The following is a 24,178-nucleotide window of genomic DNA, read 5'->3' as shown; positions in this document are numbered from 1 at the left end:
TCTCTGTTGTAAAAAGATTGTGCCACAAAAACAAAACAAAACAAACAACAACAACAACAAAAAAACAAACATAAAACTCCAGGAACCAAACAAAAAAAAAACTGGGTGAGAACTCATCACACTTATTTGCATAAATGATAGCACACCCTAAGGCAGAAATTTTTTTTGTTCACTGCCTGATTCTATGAAAAAGAAGACTAATCGTTATTATTGTTTGAGTCTTTGTCTAAGGCAGCTGTCCCTTACAGGACAGTTAGAATAAGACACTTCCATTAGAAATGGTTGCAAGTCAGATTTCTTTTTTTAAATTTCTTTAAGTCCTGCTGCATCAAAAAGTGCTTTCCTATCTGATTTAGGAAACTTGGGAATGTCAAAAAAACAAAAGCAAACAAACATTTATTTCAATTGCAGTTTGTTATTATTTAATAATAGTAATTTAGTGATTTTAAAAATGCTTAATGCAGTAGGTGGCTTCTGTCATATTTTAGTGATAGTGCTAGGTACTCTTGTTACTATGAATTAAGTGCTGTAATAAAATAATGTCAAACTATTCTAGTATGAAAAGGAAATCAGACGACAATTTAAACAATGTTTAAATATTTTGAAAAAATGCCACATAGTTATTTGTTCAAGCTTATATGTCTTTCTAACGTAAGTTAATTGAAAGTATTATGTTCACTAAAAAATACATTTCAATGGCAAAAGTTCCATCTGGTTCTGCTCACCCAATAACATTCCTTACATTACGGAAGTAAGAGGAGAAAAAGCTCTAAACTGTTTTCTTTATTTGCCACTGCATACAAGAATCAAGTGAGAATTCATTTTGTAGCTGTGATTTGTAGAGATATTAGCAAAACCCTTGCCGTGACAAGGCTGGCCAAGGTAGAGGTGGGGTGCTGCTGTTCAGAAGTTCAGATTGATTCACTTGATGCTGCCAAAGCACAGGTATGGGTTTTAGGATTAGAGAACTTCTCAACAGATGACAGTAGATGCAATATTCTCTTAGGTCTTCTCTAGTTTGTGAGGGTTGCAACTAGACCAGCATATCTTTCTGTGTGTGGTTATCAAACCTTACAGAGATGAAGAGCTATTTTATTTTGGTATTAGCCAAAGGCGAAGTGTTTGGCCTGTGTCTTCCTTTCCCCTAAATCACTGCAGCGGTAAAAGAAATCTTTATGTGGCAAAGAACAAGTACATAATTTGTGCTTTTGAAATCAGTGGGAGGTGGAGCTATGAGTCAGTCTATACAGCTCTTCTTCCCTGCCTCAGCTGTCTGGAGAATAGTGTGTTCCAGGAACCACCTGCCAGCTGTGAGGCATACAGACTGGACCATTATAGCTTTGCATTTTATGAAGTAGAGGTGCTAATGGGTTCATCAGCCTATTCACCTTTGGTAAGAGAAAATCAGCAGTGGGGTGGGAGGTTCTGTTTGGCTATTTTAGTTGAGGTTGATGAAAAGCAAGTCTTTGGTTTATTTTGGTCCTTAAATGTCAAATAAGTTTGTAGCTGGCAGATTTATTAGAGTAACTAAATAGTTATCACTGGTCAGATGGAGATATGTCATCTTGAGGAGGAGAAAAGACAAACCCCTGTGCTATTGCCCTGGTGAATCTTAGTAGAAACTGAAAACCAGGAATTGTTGACTGGTGGGTTTCCTCACTGGCCCCTCTTGTTTCCTCATCCCCAGGATCAATTCATCCGAGTAAATCCACACAGGAAAATTGGAATCAAGAAGAAGATTCATGGAAGACCATGCAGTGCTGAAGACAAGGTACTGTACAGAGGACAACCTCTAGGCTGCAGGGTATTAACAATGGCTGTAATATGTGGAGTCTTTCATCAGAAGCTACTGTCTGTCCTTGTACTTGACTGTTACTATGAGAGGTGTTATTTTTTAACAGTTAGTTAAGAGAATAGTTATTTCTTCTGTGACTGTGCTCTCTAGAGTGGAAAATATTTACTATGACTTGAGGGCTGGGAAGGTGAGGAAGATGATGAACTCGTGGTTTAGATACTGGGCAAGGAACCGGGAGAGCTAGATTTTAGTCTTGACTTCTCTGTGACACCACAATGTGACGTTAATCATACTTCATAATACCTAAGGCTTTCTTCAGATCATTCTTCTTTTGCTCTATGGAGATGGATTGGCAGATAAAATGCATTATTCAGTGACTGCTGTGAAAATAATTCTGACCCCTAGCTTTTATGAAATTGAGCTAATAAAAGGTGTTGAAAGGAATTTGAACATGGTGCATGCTGAGTATGTAACAATTTATTCCCCTTTCTGAGTAATGGCTAGTTTAAGTGATAGCTATAAAATAAAAATGGGAAACAACATTCCTGAGGGGGAGATGGGGATTTTCCTGCATCTGCTTCTTCGCTGTATTCAATGTAAAATTATGAAACTACCTGCTTGCTAGATCTGGGAGAGCAGTGAACTCGCTACCAGCTAGTACTACAGAATAAGAATTGCTTTTGTTTGTAGTTTTTGTCCTTCAGCTGGTTCATGAATAAGCTTTCTCTAAACTTCTCATTATGTACACTACTAAAACTGAGGATTGAAAAATTAATCCTCTGTATCTAGGATGAAAATTTGAGCTTTCAGAAATACTGATCACCAACTCCTGTCATTTTCTCCACATCCACTTTAGAAACATGGCTGCCAAAAATTCTGTTGAGGTTGATGGATTTCTTCAAAAAGTGCTAGTCTTGGTCAAATCATACTTTGTGATACAAAACTATGGGGCTGAGAATTTTCTGATGGGCTATAAATAGCATTTAGGAAAATGACTTACTTTTTAGATGGTTAATCTATACCTGTCAAGAGACTGGTATATCAAAATGAGAGGTATACAAGGAGGTCCTAAGGAAGCAATTTCTCAGAAGTCATGATGCTTTGAAGATTTAATTGCTCCTTTCATTTTAATTGAGCTACTGCTTCTGTATGCGGAGTTTTATTTCTGATGTTCTTCAGGATTGTCTTGTTTTTCCTGTAACCAAGTATAATGTTGTATGCAGCTGCGATGGGGAGTGGGAGGGAGAAGACTAAAAATGGATAGGGCTGTGCAGCCTTCAAGCCATTGCCCTGTAGAGCCCTGTGCTGTTGGATGTCAATATGTTGTTATATGTCAGTGCACTGACACCTTAGAGCTGCTTTACAGAGAGCTGGACCTTCATGTGAAATGGAAGAATGCTTACCCAAGCCTCTGATTTCAGCCTCGTTCCTCCTGATGTAACTGGAAGAGTTCTAGAATCCCATACTGGGTTGTTCATTTCTAGAACCGTTCTCTACCTCATTTATTTGTTTATGTGTTTTTAAGGGTTGTGTATTTTGTTATAATAGCTGTAGTTACGTATCATGCAGCCAGATTGGCTGATAGCAGTGATATTTTGACTGGGGCATTATAAAAAGGAATGTATCTGTACTGCTCTGTAGTAATGTTATGTGGCACATGGGCTGGAGTCCCTACCCGAGGAAGGAGGGCATCCAGTGGTACCTGGGTGAACACATCGGAAAATGCTGTGTTGTAATCTGTTGTGCTTAGTCAGCCTGAAAGCAGAGAAGCAAACTCTATAGTTTAGAAGTAGCTGGACTATATAGGAGCGATTACATAATGTCTTCTTTGTGAAAACTATCTTGTGATATTTCTTACTACTTTGCATTAAAATTAAACTTTAAAACCTGAACCTTCAAAAAGCAAAGCTAAAACAAATAAAACAAGCAAACAAGAAAGAAAAAAACATAAGGTGAGTAAACAAAGCAAGAATCTAATTTTATATCATGTCTAGTCACAAGAAAGAAGTTATGCTCAGAATTTTTTTGCAAATACTTAAGAAGAAAACATATTCACTGCATTAATATATGAGAATGGCCTATGATTACTTATTTTCTAGGTGTCTTCTTTGCAATGTTATAGGAGAGGTTCATTTAATTGTCTGATTGCTTTTCTAATAATTAAGGTATTTTTCTAATTTTTTTGCAGCCAGAAATACCTCACTTGTGTTGGCTTACTGTAAAAATTATATGTATGCGAAATCTCCGCAAAGCAGACCTGTGTAAGTATCACTGATGGCACGTGTATCTGTTATCATGGGAGTCACTACTGGTGAACTTCAATGCTCTTGTACACCTGTTTGGATTAAAACAGTGTTTGTTTTTTTTTTGACTGAAGAAGTTATATCTGTTTTCATCATCATTTACACTCAAAATCATTTAGAAAGCAGAAAAAGCCTGCTGAAATTCAAGGAACATTTGGACAGCGCTCTCAAACATGTGGTCTGATTTTTGGGTGGTCCTGTGTGGAGCCAGGAGTTGGACTCAGTGATCCTTGTGGGTTCCTTCCAGCTCAGGGTGTTCTATGAAAAGAACAAATTATATGTCAAGAAAGAAGTAATCCTTCCCTTCACTGGCCGCTATGTGATATTTCCTATTCCCTGACTCTTCAATGCCCCTTTGCCTACAAGTTGCCCATTTTCCTTCGGAAAGGGGGACCTTCATGGAAATATAAGAAAAATCAGTAGCTGTATTTGGTACCATTGTGTTTGTCTCTTCATTGCTATTTGGTTGTGGATATCTTGTCCGTTATAATTAGCAACATGTCAAAAAGACCCCAGAACAATATTATTCATTTTTTGAAGAGCAAAGTTCCAAGGTACAAAATCATACATGCATTTGATTGGAACTTGGCAAGCATTTGAAAGCTGTTATTAAAAAAAAATAAAAAAAAGGCAAGTCAGAAGATCCAGCACATTTTGTATTGTTAAAACTGAATATTTTTGTTTGTTACCAAATAGTATTGGTAGTTTAAAATATACTTTTGTTTGAAATTGACATAAATTTATACACAGTTAAATTGCTATAAACACAGAATATTTACCTTTGGGTCTAATGAAGTATTTAGGACTACTCAGAGGATATTTTTCTTCACCTGATTGAGTAAAAGATGATAAAAAAATAGTACTGCTGTAGTAATTATACATTTTTTATTCTTTTTTTTTTTTTTTTTTTTTTTTTTTTTTTTAACACAGTGAGCCAAACCGATTGCTACGTGAAGCTGTGGCTGCCCACAGCTTCATGCCAGGAAGCCCGGACAAGAACTATATCCAACTGCAGGAACCCTGTCTGGAACGAAACTTTCCACTTCATGATACAAAGTGAGGTGAAGGTAAGATCCTACTTCTAAGTAAGCATACAAACCTTGATGTGGACTCTGCTGCCCTGACTGGACTTTCCAATCCTTCAGGGACTGGACACCAAGAATTGAATAGGAGGTCTTATAAACTTTTTAAAGGTTTAGTGATATTTTCTTATGAGCAATCCTGAAGGCATTTTCACTCTGTGTTACTGTGAGCTTGTAATACCTGCTTCACATGTGCACACACAGTGAAGCCATTGTGAATTATAAGAGGTACCATGCCTTAATAAAGTTTTAAAACTATTTTTTAATACCAATTATTCCATCACTAAACTGCCACATTTTCAGAAGCCTAATAGGCTGCAAGAAATCAAACCTTACATGTGACAGATAGATTTATAATAGATTCATGCCTTTCCAGTGCTTCAAATAAGTGTAAGCTTGTAAGTGTTTTAGATCATTTGGGATAAAGTTGAGAGCTTTTTTCTTCCCATCCCAGAGCACTTTTTTAAAAAATAAAATTAATGTTTGTAAGGTTAGCAGAAATAGATTATCAGGCAGAGTGTGAGTAGCAAAATCTAGACAGGGAGTCAGTGACATATGGCTTAATAGTGCGGTGTCTCTTCAGGCTGCTATGAGTAACTTGAGCCCAGAGGAAATACAAGGAAAATCAATGTAATTTAAATCTTGGTAAAAGACTTTAAGCTGATGTGCTTTACCTTCCATTTGTAAAGGGCTAAGTTTGCCCTCTATTATTACTTTCAGCTGATATGCTGACATTTTTAAAGATAGAAATATTGACTTCAAAAAGGTGTTGATGAGCACTGTGTAGTCTCTACTTTTTCCAGCACCATCATGCATATCACTTCTGCTACCTTTATTTTAAGCTCTTGTTCATTGGCAAATCTGATGATTTATCTTTCTAGGGTTGCTCCCTGAGTTTGCAGTCCGAGCTTCAGGAGCTGTGTAGCTGAGTGAAGCCTTTCTGCAGCCAGCTGGGCTCTGTACCATTGCAGAAACATTTCATGCCTTCCCTCTGGGATCTCTAGTCCCCAAGTAGGGCGTTTATGTCCTTCTTTGCCTCTCTCCTCAGAACATCCTGGAGCTGACAGTCTGTGATGAAGATACTTTGACACCAGATGATCAGCTTTTGACTGTTCGCTTTGATGTAGCTAAAATCCAACCTGGAAAAAAGGTTCAACTGAATTTTGTCTTGAATCCAGAGGTGAGAAATGAAAAGATGAATTAAACTGGGTGGGCAGACAAAATAATAATCTTGGACAGAATCTTCTTCTAACATATTAAACCTTGCAGTTACTTAATACAATGTTTAATGTTAGCACAGGAAAACTGTATTAAAAGGACCTTATTAAAGTACAAAGCTAAATGCCTAAGGTTTAGGAGAAGTCAGAAACAGTCTCCCTTCTGCTGTGATTACAATTTGATGCAAAATGGCCTTCCTGTTCTGATTTTTTTTTTTTTTTTGACATTTGAAAATGTTACTGTTCTGTATTAGAAAAGATGGCCATTTATGAAATGCCTTTTTATTTTTTTTTTAGGCATGTCAACAGGGAAAAATGAGGAAACTGATAGCTAGAGATATTGCTGTTGTTGTGTTGTAGGAGATTGGCAGAACAGGGATGGAGACAAAATTCCCACTTGCCCCCCTTTCTGGGAAGCTGCCTCTTTGGCCAGTAGCTTGTTGGGAGAACCTCCTCTCAGCTTCTTCAGAAACTGTCCTGTTCTTTCAGGCATTATGCTTGATAAATGTCTATATATTCTAATGAAAATATTTTTCCCCTCCTTCTGGTAAAAGACAGCATTTTATTGAAAAATTCTCAGAAAGTGTATTTACAATATTTTTAGATGTAATATTTTATTACATATTTAGATGTAGTCATGTAATATTTTTACATGATTACATATTTCTTTTCAGGCAGCTGAGCCTATTTTCAGCAGAGAATGGATAAGGCTTGATGAGTCACAACCTCCTCAGTATTTTATTATTTTCTTGTAGGTCAGTGTGTGCCCTGGGAGTTTTCTGTGCTGCATATATTTCAAAGAAAATTGGTTATAGTAAACAGAGGATTACGAGTTTGTTATGCAGTGTTGGGTGGGTGAAGTAGCTGAAAGGACAGGTAGAGAAATCACACCCATCTGTTGAGAGGGCAAAATATGTACTCAGGTTACTTTCTGCAAAATAAAACACCTTTTCTGCTTGAAGGCTGTGTTGTAACCGAACTTGGGAGCTTTTTCATGTTTCTGACAAGGGGTTGAGTTCACAGCTCCTAGGAATTGTGCATGCACTGTTTCGTTTTAAACCACTGTGCCAAGCTGTCTGGAAAAGGCTCTTGCCTTTATTATATTATCATTGCTTTGGAGGACATGTATTTAGTCTTCTAGAAAGCCAGTCCTTACTAAGCATTTCAATATACCCACTTCAGCATGCTAAGGCCTTCCTTACATAAGCCTGATGTGACTGAGATCATTTGAACGTGTGATTCAAGCTGCGAGTTTGCTCTGAAGTGTGTATGGATCTGGCTTAACTCATTGGCTCAGCAAAATGGAAGCTGGGGAGATAGGGCACAGTGAGCTGTGTCTTGGGAATGTGTTGGTCAAGCTGTCCTTATTCAGACCATAACTTCTGCCTGGGTGCCCATGAGACATCACAGATTGTGGTCTGAACATTGATTTTTAGAGCACTTAAGGTTAATTTTTAAAAAATGATTTTAGTATTGAAACATGCTGGGCGACCATAATAATAGTACTGCCACCTCTGCCCATAATGATTTTTCATCTACCAAGCTATCTTAAAAGGAGGGCTGAGGAGAGCGGATGGGTTATGTCAGAACAAAAGGACTGCTTCCTGCTGTGCCTCTTGCTCACCGTGTAGTCTAACAAGTCTTGCCATTTCTTTGCTCCAGGTTTCTCACCCACAAAAATGTGAATGGGAATTGATAGATATACAATTTGTGTGTATGTATATATGTGTATATACAGCAGAATAAGAAGGATGGGAGCGTAAGACAGGCACAATTAGATATATAATATAAGCGAAGTTCTTCTGAACTTTTTTTCTGCTATACTTTGGATGAGGTAGGAACAGACCATCAGCTTGTATAGTATAGACTGGTCACAGTCTGACGCTTGATGAAGTCTATCTTGTATCTGTGTAAGATGACTGCTTCCTAAAATCCATCTTTCAGCCTTCTGTTACAAACTGTTGGAACTGACTTAATTCTCATGAAATGAACACTTTGTGCAAAATGAGTAAGCAGAACAACCTCTGCTAGGTTATGTGTCACAGCTCTAAATCACCTGAAATTTCTAACTTACTGACACAAAGTAGTAACTACAAAAATACTTTTTGCCTTTACTGTAGTGGTGGTTTTATGCTGGCAGTATATTATCAGACTTGGAATGGTTTTCACAGTCTCTTCACAAAGTTAAAATATGCTGTGTAGCCAGACTGAAAGGATGTTAGGCAGTAAATATTAGCTCTTCTGAATATGATTTATTTATTTATTTATTTATTTTTACCACATGGAGCTTGTCAGACAGATTTGTATCTTTCACTAATTGGTGTTTTCCTCTTTGTGGGTGATGTAGAAGATATCTCTGATGCATGTTTTTTTTTGCATGGTATTTCCTGCGTTGTCTGTGTCCCATACACAGGAATGACTGATTCAGCAAATGGCTGCAGTTAAGGAATACAGTTATTCAGTCCCTCCCATATGTTGATGTGTTAATTTTTCTTTTCTTACTTTTCACTGCTGTCATACGCTTTCCTCTTCTTTCAACTTGATTTGGCCCTCATGAACTTGTCTCCTTTGTCTCCCTTCACAGCTTCAGTTTTCCCATCCTCTCTTCTTCCCTTAATAGTAATGGTTTTCATTTTCCAAGCTGGTATCTTCCCACACTTCAGTTTTTAAGTTTTATCACCATACTCTGCAAATTCTTCTGTTTTAACCCAGGTACACTGACCACCTGGGTCCATTTATTTTAAGTATTTTCTTCTAAATCATTCACCTCACTTTGTCTGCATTTTGTGTCTTCCACTAATAAATGAACAACATGTTCCATGATACTTGCCTGGGTGAATAGCTAGTTCACAAACATTAGAGAGGCAGAGAGATATGAAGCAAAAGGGTGTCCAATGAAGGCTCCATCCAGGTACACTATGACACCAAGGTTGTGGGAATAGCAAAACCTTGCAGGACAGGTTTATACAAAATCATTAGTTCTCCATCAAAAGAAAAAAGCTTATTCATTGATTTATCTTAAAAGAAAAATGCATTTTATTTTCAGAATCAGGAAGAACTAGAAGTGGAATTTCTATTGGATTACATGTGAGTAACGTCTAAAAGTTAAAGAAATTGTTATTAGAAGACTTGACGTTTTGGAGTGATAACGTAGCATCAGGGAACTGGCTCCATGTACCTATAATCAAACATCCCAACTTGTCCTCTTCCCAATAGTTCCCTTTGTATCCTGAATCTGGTGAAATCCCTCCTTGGGTGATAGTCACAGTTACCATTTATAGCTGGGGTATGTGTGTTTATTTTGTAACTCAGCCTTGGGAGAGATGATGCTGATCAGGGGAAGTAAGAAAGAGGAGAAGTACCTAAGAGCTGTGGGACTGTGACTTGGCACTTGGCATCTAGAAAAACTGTGCTCTGTTGTTAAAACATTAAGGCAACTGTTTGCATTAGAAAGGTTATCCCACATATACGCACTGCTAAATAAGCCTTTTCATTTTCTTTTTTCAGTCCTGGTGTATCAGAAAAAATAATTACTAATGGCGTACTAGTGGTAAGCTATTTTATTTTATTTTATTTTATTTTATTTTATTTTATTTTATTTTATTTTATTTTATTTTATTTTATTTTATTTTATTTTATTTTATTTTATTTTATTTTTTATGCTTAAGTTCTTATTGTAGAGCAGAACTGAAGGATGTAGTTGGAAGAACTATGCCTCTAGGCATAGCCTTTATTATTTTTCAGGTAAAGATTGTAAAGCTTTATCATGCTTGTAGTGCATTATGTGTTGGGAGAGGCATGGATCACTGAACCATTGAAGGGCTCACTGATGAAATGGCTGTAAACAGAACAAGGAAACCAGAGGAGCAAGTGAATCCAGTGTAATTGCAGAGTTTATCACTGGATGCCAATCTTGGATCCAAAGGCTCTTTTCACACCATGCCCAAAGTGCTGTAAGATGTCTTTGTGCTGCTACTTCCTCCTATGCAGCACTCTTGGGAATTTTCAGCTTCAACCCACAGGTCCTAAAGTACAGGCCCAACCGTTCAGCTGTTCTGCAGAGTTAGTAGGTATCCTTTAGCTCACTCTTCTGTAGACAAGAGTTAAAACTCACCTAGATGGGATGAAAAATTCCTTATCGTAGCAGTTGGGGACTTAATGATATTTCAATGTAATGAGATATATCCTCAGCCATCCCAGTTCCATTGACCACAGAACTGCTTTCATGATTCATAAAAACTGAGAATCAACCAGTGTGACTTCTAATGTTCACAGGACAACATGGCCAAGCCTGCTCTCTCCTTCACAGGACCCCTAGATCCTCAGTGAGAATTCTGAACTGTCTCTGTGATCGGTGATTTTATTGTTTATCTCTTCCAGTCTCGAGAAGTTTCCTGTGTGGAAGTACAAGTGGATGACAAAAAAATCAAGAGCCCTTACACAAGTGAGGTTATTGATTTAAATGGTTTGTCACTGCTTTTTGTGCTACGGAAGATGCAGATGAATCTGGAGTGTATTTGATTCATTTCAGCCTCCTCTGTTTGTATCTGAGCTGCTTGGGGATTGAGTGTTTCCCGAATTACCCACTTAGTAGGAAGAGCCATCTGTAGATGTCATGGCTGTGTAGCTTAAGGGAAACTGTGGAGGTGGCTGAGGAAAAACTCAGAGACATTCCTGCAATGTGATGGAATGGAAATATTGCTGATGAGGACAGAATAAAGAAGAGGGGAGACATAACCATCAAGAGTTGAAAAGGCTATGATGGAAGCTCAGGGGATGTGAACACAACCAGTGGCATCCACTGGTCTGGCACAACCTCTCTTTTGCATGGCAAGGGAGAAGCTGAAATGCTGTATGTCCTTTTGGTGCTTATTCAGTCTGGTCCTTGTTCATGCTGATTGAGTAGGATGAACATTATGGGCCAAATTAGTGTTGACTGCAATAAGGCTGAAACTTTATTTGGATTTCTTTCATTTATTGATTTTCAGGGCCAGATGCAGTTAACATTTCTCTGTCCTCTACTTTTTGTTCTTAGGAAGAGATTTCACCTTCACAATGAAAGGATCCTATGAAGAAACCCAGGATGTTTCCACAGGTCCTTGCTGCAGCAAGCGAGACAGTCATACCCCCACCTTCCATTATGTCAAGCACAGTCAACCCCAACTGGATATGGTCTTGCCAAAGGGGCGTTTTTACTGTGGTGTATGTTTTTGTTTATTGACAGTGATTACAGCTAAACTAACTTTTGAGAGAGGCATGATGAGTTAGCTTTTTTTCCTGGTAGATTTGTACCTATGAGTTGTGAATTCTTTTCCTTTTATAACACTTTATTTTTTATTTTTTCCCATTTTAATTTAGCATGGCTCAAATAGGAAGGAAAAGGATGTAAATATTCCCCTTACTATGCCTCTGAATTCTCTGGACTTGGGAGAGAAAGTGACAATAGCGAGAGTGAGTAAACTTTGACAGTGTATGGAATTATTTCAGCAAAGGGTAAGCTATATCTATGTGATACCTAGTCCATTATTAATTTTCTTACTAAAAAAAAAGTGATAGCTGTGAATATGCTCAGCTTTGCATACAGTTGGATATACAACTGCTATTCAAGGAAAAAGTAACATTACTTCAAATGCATTTTAAAAGCAGGATGTTTGTGTGCTGAAGGCCCGAGAAACAGATCAAAGATTTATCACTAGACTACATATCTGAATAACTGCTGAAACTGTAAACATGTGCCTTTACAAACTTTCAATACTGTTTCAAATTTATGGTGTTTTCGTTCTTGATTCACAGGGTGAATCTTATGAGGTGTCTGTGAAGGAAGGCCATGGGTAAATCTTACTTCTTTTGAATTACTTTGGCCACCTCCTATCCTTTCATATTATGTTTTTTAGCTTAAGGGAAGGTACAGCTTAAAATAGCTTATCATTTTGAAAACAGGAAAAAAACTAATTGATTAATGGAGGTTAAGATATGGGGAAGGGTTAATAAATCTGTGGTTTTGAATTGGTTGGTAAGAGTATGCTATACTCTTACCATATAGATGGTGTGTAATCATGGGATATGATGAGTCACAATGTTTTTCCTAATGTTCATACTTTGTAATGTTGATGCTTACAAATACCTCCGTTTTGTAACCTTTATAATACGTACATACATATAACACGTTTCTGACACTTTTCTAACATCATTATGCATTTACCAATCCTCTGCAGGATGTTTTTCAGTGAAACAAGTGGCCAGTGAGTAAATTCATTTATAGTCTGCCTTGCAGTGGCTTTCTGAAGGGCAACATTACCCCCTACTGATTAGTTCACTACATTGCAAGCAGACATATAAATCGGAAATTTTGCTGAATATTAATTATAACTCACAAAAAGGACAAAATAAACTCTTAGGGGGAAAATATGCTCAAAAAAAACCCCAAACCCAAACAATATCCCCCCCCCCCCAAAAAAAAAAAAACAAAAACCAAAAAACAAACAAACAAAAAAACCAAAAACAGTAGCCATATGAAAATAAAAGTTATTGAATTATTGATGAACATGAGGTTCATAATCATGTACAGTTACAAAGGGAAACATTTAGGAGACATTGTCTATCTCCAGTATTTACAATCCAAATTAGCAGCAGAGATGAGACTAACACTGCATTAGGGTCAGGTTAATGTTTAATTTTTCCTTAGGTGTGTTAAGTTTCAGTAATTGCTAGGTCCACCCTGCTCTTTAGGAAACGTGTAGGAAAATAGCACAAAGAGGTAATCAGATTTGGTGGCTTAGTGTGAAACAGATGGAATTCGGTTATGTTTCTTGATCTTCATCAGTAGGGAACTTGATTCATTTCGTTTACTCACGATTGCATAAATTCTCCATAGTAAGGCAGAAATACAGGGCCTATGATATCTTGCACTCATTGGTATATATGGATCTTCATGTGCATAGAAATAGCTTTTATTTGAACTGGCTTACTCTTGATGCTGATTTTTTGCTTTATGTCTTGAGAAATAGCTTTAGAAATGTCTTACAGGTAATGTGTCTTCTTTGTTTTGGTCTTGTGCCCTAGCTACAAGAATTTAGATTTACGCTTGGGGTTTGATCTATGTGCAGAGGAAAAGGATTTCATCTGTAAAAGGAAGAAAATAGTTGCTGCTGCTCTGAAAAACATTCTTGAGCTTGATGAAGACCTGAATGAGGATGAGGTATGTGGGACAGTATCCTGGGGACTGGTATTCTGTCTCCTCTTTGAATGCAGTAGATATGTATGTACTTGTACGCCTATGCATTACAACTCCTCCACATTTTTTTTTTTTTTTTAGTCATACTAAGGTGTATAAACCAGATTCTCATTTGCACTAAGACTATATCCAAGAATTTTTAGCACAGAAGGTGAAAGGATGTCAAGATGTTAGTTATACCTCCTTTTTTCTTTGCCATTCTCAGCCCTCCCTTAGGTGTAGGTTAGAGCAGCCTGCCCGCAGGACAAATGAATGGTGTCTGCTCAGTATCCACAAGGGGCTGCAGTGAGAAGCACACTTGATGCTCTGGCCTATACTCAGAACTAGAAAGCTTAATCGTAAGCTTAGGTAGCCATCCTTACAGCTCATGACTTACCGAAACATTACTGATCAGGATGATGCTTTGAGTGTTTCAATGCAAAGTACCACCAACATTTACACAATTCAGACATACACCTAAACACTGTCATGAATAAGCTGAATTGAGTCTAAACCTGATGAAATCAGGATATTGCTGTTACCTTTTCTGCATATGCATCACTTCTCTATTTCATCTGTTAATGAATGACTCTGCCTTTGTATGCTGAGCAGGTGCCAGTGGTGGCAGTTGTGACTACTGCAGGGGGAGTGCGGTCCATGACATCGATGTTTGGCAGCCTTCTGGCTCTCCAGGAATTGGGTGTTTTGGACTGTGCTTCATATGTCAGTGGTTTATCTGCCACAACATGGTAAGGAGAGTTTGTATTTGATGTTGGTGTTAGCAGAACATTAATCCAGTGAAGAACATTGCTTAGTGTCTGGAACAGAGAATGGGGTGTAATGCACATATTTTTTTAATGAAAAATCGGTATGACAAAGCTTATATGTTAGATGCTTATCCATTTTTCATTTTCCAGATTTACCTGGCAGAAAAGATTTCTATATTAAAATGGAGTGGCAGAGATATTTCAGTGTTTCCCTTCATGTGAAAAGAAGTTGTTCATGGCTAACAACAAGGAGCTCAATGGGGCCTGGTAGCCCCAAAAGCTGGCATTTTATTAGTACTGTAAGAATTTGCTTCCTGCAGGAGGACTTCTGATTGCTAGTGCAGACTAATCAGACCTTAATCAAGAATCAGAGAAGATGCTGTAGGTGTGCAAGAAAAGCCATGAAGCAGGAATTCCAGGAAATTGAATCTCCACAAGAACTCAGACCTGACCCAAGTGTGCTTTAGAGCAATCAGGAAGTGAGAGTAGGGAATGACTGTTTTCCCATTCCTTGTGCATCTCTCGGGTTGCCTACGTTGTGTGTAACACATCACAGAAATCCTTTTGTTATGTATTTATCTAGTTCAACTTCTATGCAGCTCTGAAAGGGAGAAATTAAAAGAAAAACCCTGGGGAATGCAGAGTGCAGTACATATGAAGTTGAATGCCTTGCGTTGCAAACAGGTGTCTAGGGCTTTAAAACATTTTGTGTCTGGAAGGCTACTGTAAAGAGAGAGATGAGACAGAACTGGCAGGGCAGCAGTCAGGATGAGAGAGGATGACTGAAATCTCCCCATACTCTGGGAATGGAACTGAAGAGTTTGGCTCACTGGCACACTGATATATGCCAGGAGTCCCGGTTGAACAGCTTGCTTCATTGAAGGATGGGCTTGTATTTGACCAAGACAATGTTTGCTGCTAAACTGCTTAACATTTTGTCCTGGTTTCAGTTAGAACAGAATTAATTTTCTTCCTAGTAGCTGGTGGAATGCTGTGTTTTGGCTTAGGATGAGAAGAGTGCTGATAACACCCCGATGTTTTAATTGTTGCAGAGCAGTGCTTATACCAAGCCAAGGACACCTCAGACTTTTGCTCTGTCCTGCCAACAGGCAGGCTGGGGGTGCAGTAAGAGCTGGGAGGGGACAGACCCAGGACAGGTGACCCGAACTAGCCAAAGGGGTATTCCATACCATCTGACGTCATGCTAAACAATATATAGGGGTGGCTAGCCAGGGGGAGGGGGCCAGACTGCTCGGGGTTAGGCTGGGCATCGGTCAGCGGGTGGTGAGCAATTGCATTGTGCATCACTTGTTTGTACATATTATTAGTAGTAGTACTATTATCATCATTGTATTATTATTATTATTATTATTTTCCTGTCTTATTAAACTGTCTTTATCTCAACTCACGAGCTTCACTTTCCATTTCTCTCCCCCGTCCCAGAGAGGGAGGGGGGAGGGTGAGCGAACGGCTGCGTGGTGTTTAGCTGCCAGCCGGGTTAAACCACGACACATTTCACACAGCTTCTGGAACAGCTGAGGGAACTGGCCTCAGACAGAAGCTGCAGCATGAACCTGGATGGTCAAAGGATAATTCTAGAAAAAGCTTGTGCTAATTCTTGGGTGATCTTTTATTACTCCTTTTGATTCTGAGAAGAAAGAAGCTAATATGATTTTGAATACTTCCCTGCAGCAAAATATCATTGTATAGTCTAAATTCTGTTTGAGCTTTTGAAGGTAATAGTTGGAGGGTAAGAACCTCATATAACCTGAAACAAAATGCATATGCGTAATAAAAGCCTGTGAATTTTCATGTTCAATGTTGAAACACAGTATTCTTTTTATCATGAAAAGGACCATGGCAAAGTTGTATGAAGATGCAAATTGGTCACAGAAAGATCTCAGAGGGCCAGTTGATGGTATCCGGAAGCATGTGATGAAGAGCAAGCTGCACTGTTTCTCCCTGGATCATCTGAAATACTATGAAAAGGAGCTTTGTGAGAGAAAGCAAGAGGGGCACAAGCTGTCTTTCACAGATTTATGGGGACTCTTCATTGACTCCATGATACATGATGAGGTATTATATATCCATCCCTTTTTCCAGAGGACCTCTAACTTTTCATGGCTAAAATGCTGGAATCAGTTATACCCTGATGTGAAAGGCTCTTAAAACTCCTGAGGGCACTTTCTTTGTCTTTTTAGAAGAAAAATAACATGATAAACCTACAATGTTAGCATCTGGGGGAAATGTCTGAGCACGTAAAAAGTCAGGGTGCTCATGAAATTGACTTTCCTCTTTTAATTTCAGATCAATGACCGTTCTAGTAACACACAGAGGAGGGGTAGTGAAGTTCAGAAACAGGAATATATACTCATTCCAGAAAACAATACGGTGGTATTCAGATGGCCCTTGGTGGACTTTGCTCTGAAGCACCTCCAACATAGCTAAATAGCTTTATCTTTTCTTCAATCAAGTCACATGCTAGTGACCAAAGAAACACTCTTGCTACATTTCCCCTCCATCCCAATTCCAAAACAAAACCCCAGAAGTGTAAGCGACAACACTTTGGCAAGGTTTTAAAGTGTCCCAGACAGAAGAACGTGATCACAATTAAGTGGTCAAACAACTGAAGTATATAGAGCAATATCTGCTGAGGTTTAGTTGTTTCGTTGACAGTCTATGCTTAGATACAATATTAAGTCCATGCAGCATGCTCATCTGTTTCAATGACTTCTGTTCTTTATATACAGGAAAACACCTGTAAACTCTCTGATCAGCAGTTGGCAGTGAATCAGGGACAGAATCCACTGCCCATATACCTGTCCCTTAATGTCAAGGATAACTTTAGCACTCTGGATTTTAAAGGTAATGATTATTATACACATTTGTATAGATATAACAAGCTTCTTTTTAAGTTTGAGTGAATGCCAAAAGCTTTTACTGCAAGTCCAAGCTAATAATTTTTTGAAATAATTCCTTTCTTTTTTGTGTTTTCACATCTGGGTTCTGACCTGTATGAAAAACATACATCCTAATAATATGGTAGGGAGATCACAGTGCATAGACACTACTACCCTGCAAGGGGTGGAGAGGCCTTTTGCTGGCAGCCTTGAGAGCAACCACTGATCTTCCTCTCTCTTCCCTGCCTACTCCTCACAGTCCCTTTTACGTGGTGGTTTACTGCGAAGGCAGCAGTAGTTCAAGAGAGTTGTGAAAAGCAGAGGGAAGAAGGCAAGGAAGGGAGGAGAAAAGAAGTGGGAGTGGGAGCAGGAGCCTCTTAGCAGCCAGAGAGATCTAAGGATTTGTGCCAACAGTGGTGGCGCCAACCACTGACTATTTCCATGGCATTTTCTGGCTGAAATGAACTGGAACTGTACCCAGTCATCTGCTTCCAGACAAAATTTGCAGTCCCATTGTGTCCAGCTAAGATTCGGGTGGGTTTTGGTCAGTACAGCTGAGCTTTCCTGAGCTTCAACAAGGCAGTGGCTATCAGGCTAAGAATGAATGGTAGCTGGTGCTGTTACTGACTTGAAAGAATTAAAAATGCCACATCTAATGGACATCCTTAGCAATCGATAGACTTCCAGCCCCATTTTTTTCTTCCTTGTACAGAAACGGACCTGAACCCTTATCAGAATGTTTTTTTTTCAATGTGTTAGTGGAGGAGGTGAATTAGATTGGTGAACCCACAAGCTTCACACGCAACACATTGAGGAACACCTGTTTGTTTCAAAATATGGTTGCTTGAACAGGCAGTCACCAATGCTGAAGCTACAGGCCTTATTCTTTAGCTTTTGATTCTTTGATGAGCTGTTCCTTTTGCCTTTGTTCACATAAGTACTTCTTGATGCCTTATTTGCAGAATGGGTGGAGTTCACGCCTTATGAGGTGGGTTTCCTGAAATATGGGGCCTTTGTTCGTTCAGAGGATTTTGGCAGTGAGTTCTTCATGGGCTACCGGATGAAGAAAATCCCAGAATCCCGGATCTGCTTCTTGGAAGGTGATTTACCATCTCAGAAAAATGTCAAGTTTACAAACACATAGTTGGCTGCAGAGAATTGGCATTTAGTAACTACTGGTCTGCAACTAGCAACGCTAGTACCAGATCATGTATCTCATGCAATTTAAACTTTAAGCGAACCAGCCAAAAGTGTCAGAAGAAGAAGCAAACTGCTAAGATGAATGCAATGAATTTGCTGGATTTTTTAGGTTGGAGCATACAGGAACATGTTAGAGCAAAAGAGAAATGAGCTTTTGAAGTATTCAAAATCGCAGTCTGACTCTTATGAGCAACTTGAATTTTTAAAATGGTCTAATCATAATCCAAACATTATATGGAATGGCATGGCATTTGATATTCATACTGGAAATCATACTATTTCATAAGTAAAACAGTGCTCTTTTAAACAACCACAGGGACTGAATCCAACTAGGTCTCCATAGCTGTGCTCTAAAAATTCAAAAGTAATTTTAAGTATGACTTTTTTTAAACTTTCAAGGCACATGGAGTAATATATTTTCCCAGAGTTTTATGGATGCTGTCTATCTCTCCGGTCATTCAGAAGACTTCTGGCACAGATGGACCCGAGACACTGAGCATGAAATTGGTTAGTTATTTGGATTATTTTTTGCCTGCATCTGCATCATCTTCCCACCTCTCTGAAATGTGAAGCCTGATATTCTGGAGGGTTCAGGCTTTGTGCCCTATTTTATTGGGGCCACCAAGTCTCTGGGAGACAAGAAAAAGTAGGAAAGAAACAGTTGTGCTGGAAAAGAGGAAAAGCATTGGTCTGCTCTCTGTGCAGCATCCCTGGGTAGTTCTGTTAGTCATGAGAAGGTTACTACAAGTCCTTTGGGAAGGGCAGGCAGGGAGCAGCAAGGTGACACTGAAACTCACCTCTGCCCAGAACAGTCTGCATGATGGTGCATGCACCCCATCAGACACCCCATCAGCAGGGCCATAGTTGTGGCTGTCCATCCCCTTCACTAAAGTTGACACAGGTGGTATGTTCTGCTTTGTGGGTACAATCTCCATGCTAATTTCTCCGTATTCCAGAGGCTTGAGCTCACCTTTTCCTGTGTGCTTGATAAGCTCTGGCAATCTGCTGAACACAGAATTATTATTATTTTTGTTTGTTTTGTTTATTTTCTCCAAGTTGCATGTTGCTGCAATAACCCTATTCTGTTCATTCGCTGTTGATGATTTGAGCTTGTTCTGTTTAGGGAATTTACTGAGCTCAGCTAGTTAATTAGCAGTTCTTTTCATTGTCATTTGCTAAGGTACTCAGACAAACTCTTGATATTAAACAATCATCAATTCAGACTAATTCTTCATTATTATTAGAGACACTAATGCAGACATGGATCCTCTTCTTGTTCTTTCTGCAGAGGAACACCCAGCTCTTCCCAAGAGGTCTCATGAGCAAACAACTTCCTTATCCGTTCCCAAAGGTTGCCTTTCCAATACTCTTCGAGAAATGATGACAGGACGGCCAGTGGTTTCAAACTATCATAATTTCATCAAAGGCTTGCAGCTGCATGACAAGTATTTAGAGAATGAAAGCTTTTGCATGTGGAAAGGTAAGGGCACCTGTTTTTAGATGCAGCTTTGAGGGTGACTGGAGTGCTCTTAGTTGGTGAGGACAAATATTTGATAAGGTTTAGTGTAAAGGCAGATTCTGATTAATACTGTTATAACCAGTTAATTGCATAGCCTGGAAGCTCTCTGTAGAATTAGTTTGCTGAGCCACAGGTGGTTTACTTCTGATCTTATTTCTGTCTTGGAGAAGTCATAGCAGGATTATTTCAGCTCTGTTCCTTCTAGGAAAAGCCATGAAAGAATCATTTATAACTTTCACTGAACAGTCTAATGTATTATTTTGGATGACTCTGAGTCTCAAAACTGCTCACTTTCATTGATCTGAAGACTGAGATATGGATTCTGAAATGATGTCAAATACCAATATAAATGTAATCTGTCTTTTCTTTCTTTGTTACACTGTTTTGGAAAGAAATCCACTTGCTCTTTCTGTAATGAATTGCTAGTATAAGTTTTTGGCTTTCAGACACAGTGCTTGATTCTTCTCCCAACCAACTGAATGAAATGGGTGACTACCTCAAGCTGGTAGATACAGCTTTCTTCATCAATACCAGCTGCCCACCCATTTTGAGGCCAGAGAGGAAAGTGGATGTCATTTTGCATTTAAATTACAGCGGAGGATCACAGACTCTGGTGATGTTTTGAAATGGTGGTTCTTTATCTGTATGACTCCAGATAAATTTATCAGAAATATAAATATGTTATTTATTTTTCAGACAATGTTCAGGTTTTGATTAATTTAAATGATTGTATCAGTGATGTTAGTCAACACTATGACCAAAATGACACAATCATTTTTGGGCCTATTTTCAGTAGCTTTTTGGGGCACACAGAAAGAGACGCACAGATAACCTATTCTGTGTATCTGTGCAGCTTTGTCATTTTGGTACTAAGTGTCTCAATACTTAGTTAACTAACTTTTAAAACGTAATTGGTTAATACTTAATTTTGCTACTTTTTGAATGAAAATTTGGAGTTTCTTTTTTTCTTTCACTTGGTGTTTGCATAAGTTTGTCAGGCTTATGTTTTGCTATCTGAAGAAAAGTGGGGTGTATGATGAAAATTAATGTAATTTATTTGTAGGAGGGCACGACAACATTGATTGTTAAATACACTGAATGCAAACACTCAAGAACCTGTGTTCTGTGAGATACCATGTGTAATCAAAATTTCCTGATCTGAATCAGCTACTGCACACACTAAATCAAAAAAAAAAATAAAAAAAATCCTTAATTTCATATAAATTTCAGAGAACAGTAATTTTACTTTAAACATGTACTTTGTTAGGAAATCAACCACATTTATATCACCCAAATGTATTAAACTCGAGAATATGCTTATTCCAGTGTATAATTGCCCTTATTTGTAAACAGACAATCTATGATTTAGAAGACAAAAATTTCAGTTATGGGCTATGCATGCTTTACTTCAACCTCTGTGTGTTGCACTTCTCCTCTTTGTCAATCCAGCCACTGGACCTCTTCTCAGAATACTGTTTGGAGCAAGGGATCCCCTTCCCCTCCACAGAGCTGAGCCAGGAGGACAGAGAACACCTGAAGGAGTGCTATGTGTTTAAGGACAGCTTAGAGGCACCGATCTTGGTCTATTTTCCACTTGTGTGTGATACCTTCCAAAAATACAAGGCACCAAGTAAGTTAACAGCATTAATCTTTTTTTTTTTTTTTTTATTTTTTTTTTTGAGGTTGTTCCATCCAAATTATCCATTGAATTAATTTCTTTCTAAAATAAGACTGGAAAGATTCTTGGTTGGCTAAGTCACCATAGTCACAGAGTTGTTGTGATAGATATAACGTTGGCTAGCTAATCAGGGATCGAACAGAAGGGTTTCAAAACTAGAAGCATGAAGAGCTGTAGCTTGAGGCAAAACTCACTGTCTGTCATCTGGATCTGGGACTGTTTGCCTTCTTTTGATAGCTCAAGACAGGAGGCAACTAATAAGTGACATCCACTGACCACAGGATCACAGAATGGTTTGTGTTGGAAGGAACTTTAAAGATCACTTATTTCTAACCTCTTGCCATGGTCAGGGACACCTCCCACCAGACCAGGTTGCTCAAAGCCCCATCCAGCCTGGCCTGGAACACCTCCAGGGATGGGGCATCCACACCACCCACATAGTAAAGAATTTCCTCCTTATATCTAATCTAAACCTGCCTTCGTTCAGTTTAAAGCTATTCCCTCTTGCCCTACCACTACACTCATGACAAAGAGTCCCTCCCTAACTTTTCTCTAGGCCCCCTTTTGGCATTGGAAGGCTGCAGTGAGGTCTCTGCAGAGTTTTTTCTTTTCCAGGCTGAACAACCCCAACTCCCTCAACATGTCTTCACAGGAGAGGTGCTCCAGCTCTCTGTGTCCTTCTGGACTCGTTCTAACACTCCCATGCCCTTATTGTGCTGGGGGACCCAGAGCTGAATGCAGTGATCCAGGTGGGGTCTCATGAGAACAGAACAAAGGGGGGAGAATCACAGAATTGTCTAGGTTGGAAGAGACCTCAAGATCATCGAGTCCAACCTCTGACCTAACACTAACAAGTCCTCCACTAAACCATATCGCTAAGTTCAACATCTAAATGTCTTTTAAAGACCTCCAGGGATGGTGACTCCACCACTTCCCTGGGCAGCCCATCCCAATGCCGAATAACCCTCTCAGTAAAGTTCTTCCTAATATCCAACCTAAATCACCTCCCTCAGCTAGCTGGCCATTCTTGTTTTAATGCAACCCAAGATGTGGTTGGCTTTCTGGGCTGCAAGTGCACCTTGCTGGCTTCTGTTGAGCTTCTTGTCACCCAACAGCAGTTACCACTACCACTTAACTGTCTTTTATAAAAGAGATGATAAAGGTTTACACTGTTAATGTGATTAGATCCTCTTATTACTTAGTTTACACGGGGAAAAAATTAGATTAGAAAGTGTGGAAAACATAATGGAATAAAGGTTTTGCCAGGGTATTGAGCTGGTGTGATATCTGTCATTTTTGAAAAGCTGTCCGATTATATTCTTTAATTCCACAATAGAATAAATAGTGATTTATTTGTTTCACTAGAAAAATTACTTGTCAAATTCAGTTTGTTTGCTGATTCTTTTGCATGCATCAACTCTAACTTCATTTCCAATTTAGTATGGGCCAGGAAACCTTCCTCAAAAATATAATAAAAATAAATAAATAAATAATATACTGCATTATTGGAAGACCTCATGTAGTTCATCTTCTCTCCTGTTCGCATCTATTTAGAATACTGTAAATCTCAGCAACCTGAGAGGGAGAATTCCCAATCCAGGGGCACTTTAGAGTAATTTTCTACCAGTTGGTAGTTAAAGAGCTGTCATCTGTACATACCCAATGGAAGAGTTAAAAAGACAAAATTCCAAATATGAAAAAATGAAATATTCCCATGGAAAACTGTAATTTTGAGAGGAAAGTGTTTTGCATAATGAAGTTGTTCTGCCAATCAATTCTGGATCAGCTGCAATTGTGTCCAATCAATGAAGTGCTGGATTTCATTAGTACAGCAGAAGCGGTGTTTATGTGGCAATTAAATCTTTAACCATTTTCTTGAGAGAATTCAGTTTACTGGGGTTATCAGTATGTGTTTTAAACCATTGCATGGAAGGAGTTTCCCATCACAGTAGCCTTGCTGTGTTCAACTTTGCTATGTTTCCTTTAGATGTGGAGCGCAGTCCTGAGGAGATGGAACAGGGAAGAGTAGATGTGTCTAACTCTGTTGCTCCCTATGGCACTGGTTTGCTTACATATACTGAAGAGAATTTCAACAAGCTGTTGAACCTTTGCCACTACAACATCCTGAATAATAAACATTTAATTCTTCAAGCTTTGCAAGCTGCAGTGGAACGAAAGAAGCAATTTAGAAACTGCTCACAACCTCAGTCATCTAAACAGTCTTAAAAGTATATTTTGACAAATCTCATTAGAAGGAGAAATACAGACATCTTGTTAGTGGGCTAGTAAGTATCCAGGGAATGTGAATCCATACAGAATAAAAGTGCATGTTAGCTTGTTTAAAAAAAAAAAAAAAAAAGGAAAATCATTCATTTTATTTAGTATTGTGTGTCAGGATTAATGCTGGTTCTGATGTTAAAGTTGTAGGCAAATCATGATTAGTTTGTGAAACTTTATCCACTGTTCTAGTGAAAGGGAAGGCACTAATCAACCTTAAGTGTTCC

The 24,178-nt window shown here is 38.7% G+C and overlaps 1 protein-coding gene across 1 annotated transcript; it reads left to right on the top strand.

Moving 5' to 3' along the window:
- The first annotated feature begins 1,366 nt into the window (after positions 1 to 1,366).
- On the top strand, positions 1,367 to 23,900 carry LOC116489886 (cytosolic phospholipase A2 epsilon-like). The gene is made up of 21 exons (XM_032188624.1): positions 1,367 to 1,393; positions 1,688 to 1,771; positions 3,984 to 4,056; positions 5,029 to 5,165; positions 6,229 to 6,360; positions 9,444 to 9,484; positions 9,905 to 9,947; positions 10,778 to 10,841; positions 11,433 to 11,599; positions 11,756 to 11,848; positions 12,191 to 12,228; positions 13,460 to 13,595; positions 14,220 to 14,359; positions 16,231 to 16,453; positions 17,128 to 17,242; positions 18,240 to 18,377; positions 18,877 to 18,984; positions 19,766 to 19,957; positions 20,443 to 20,609; positions 21,446 to 21,626; positions 23,662 to 23,900. Exons 1-21 carry the CDS (start codon positions 1,367 to 1,369, stop codon positions 23,898 to 23,900), a joined length of 2,538 nt encoding a protein of 845 aa, XP_032044515.1.
- The last annotated feature ends 278 nt before the right edge of the window (positions 23,901 to 24,178 follow it).

This window comes from Aythya fuligula, chromosome 5 (assembly GCF_009819795.1).
Source record: "Aythya fuligula isolate bAytFul2 chromosome 5, bAytFul2.pri, whole genome shotgun sequence".
Taxonomy (NCBI): domain Eukaryota; kingdom Metazoa; phylum Chordata; class Aves; order Anseriformes; family Anatidae; genus Aythya; species Aythya fuligula.
This window is presented reverse-complemented; position numbering and strand designations above follow the sequence as displayed.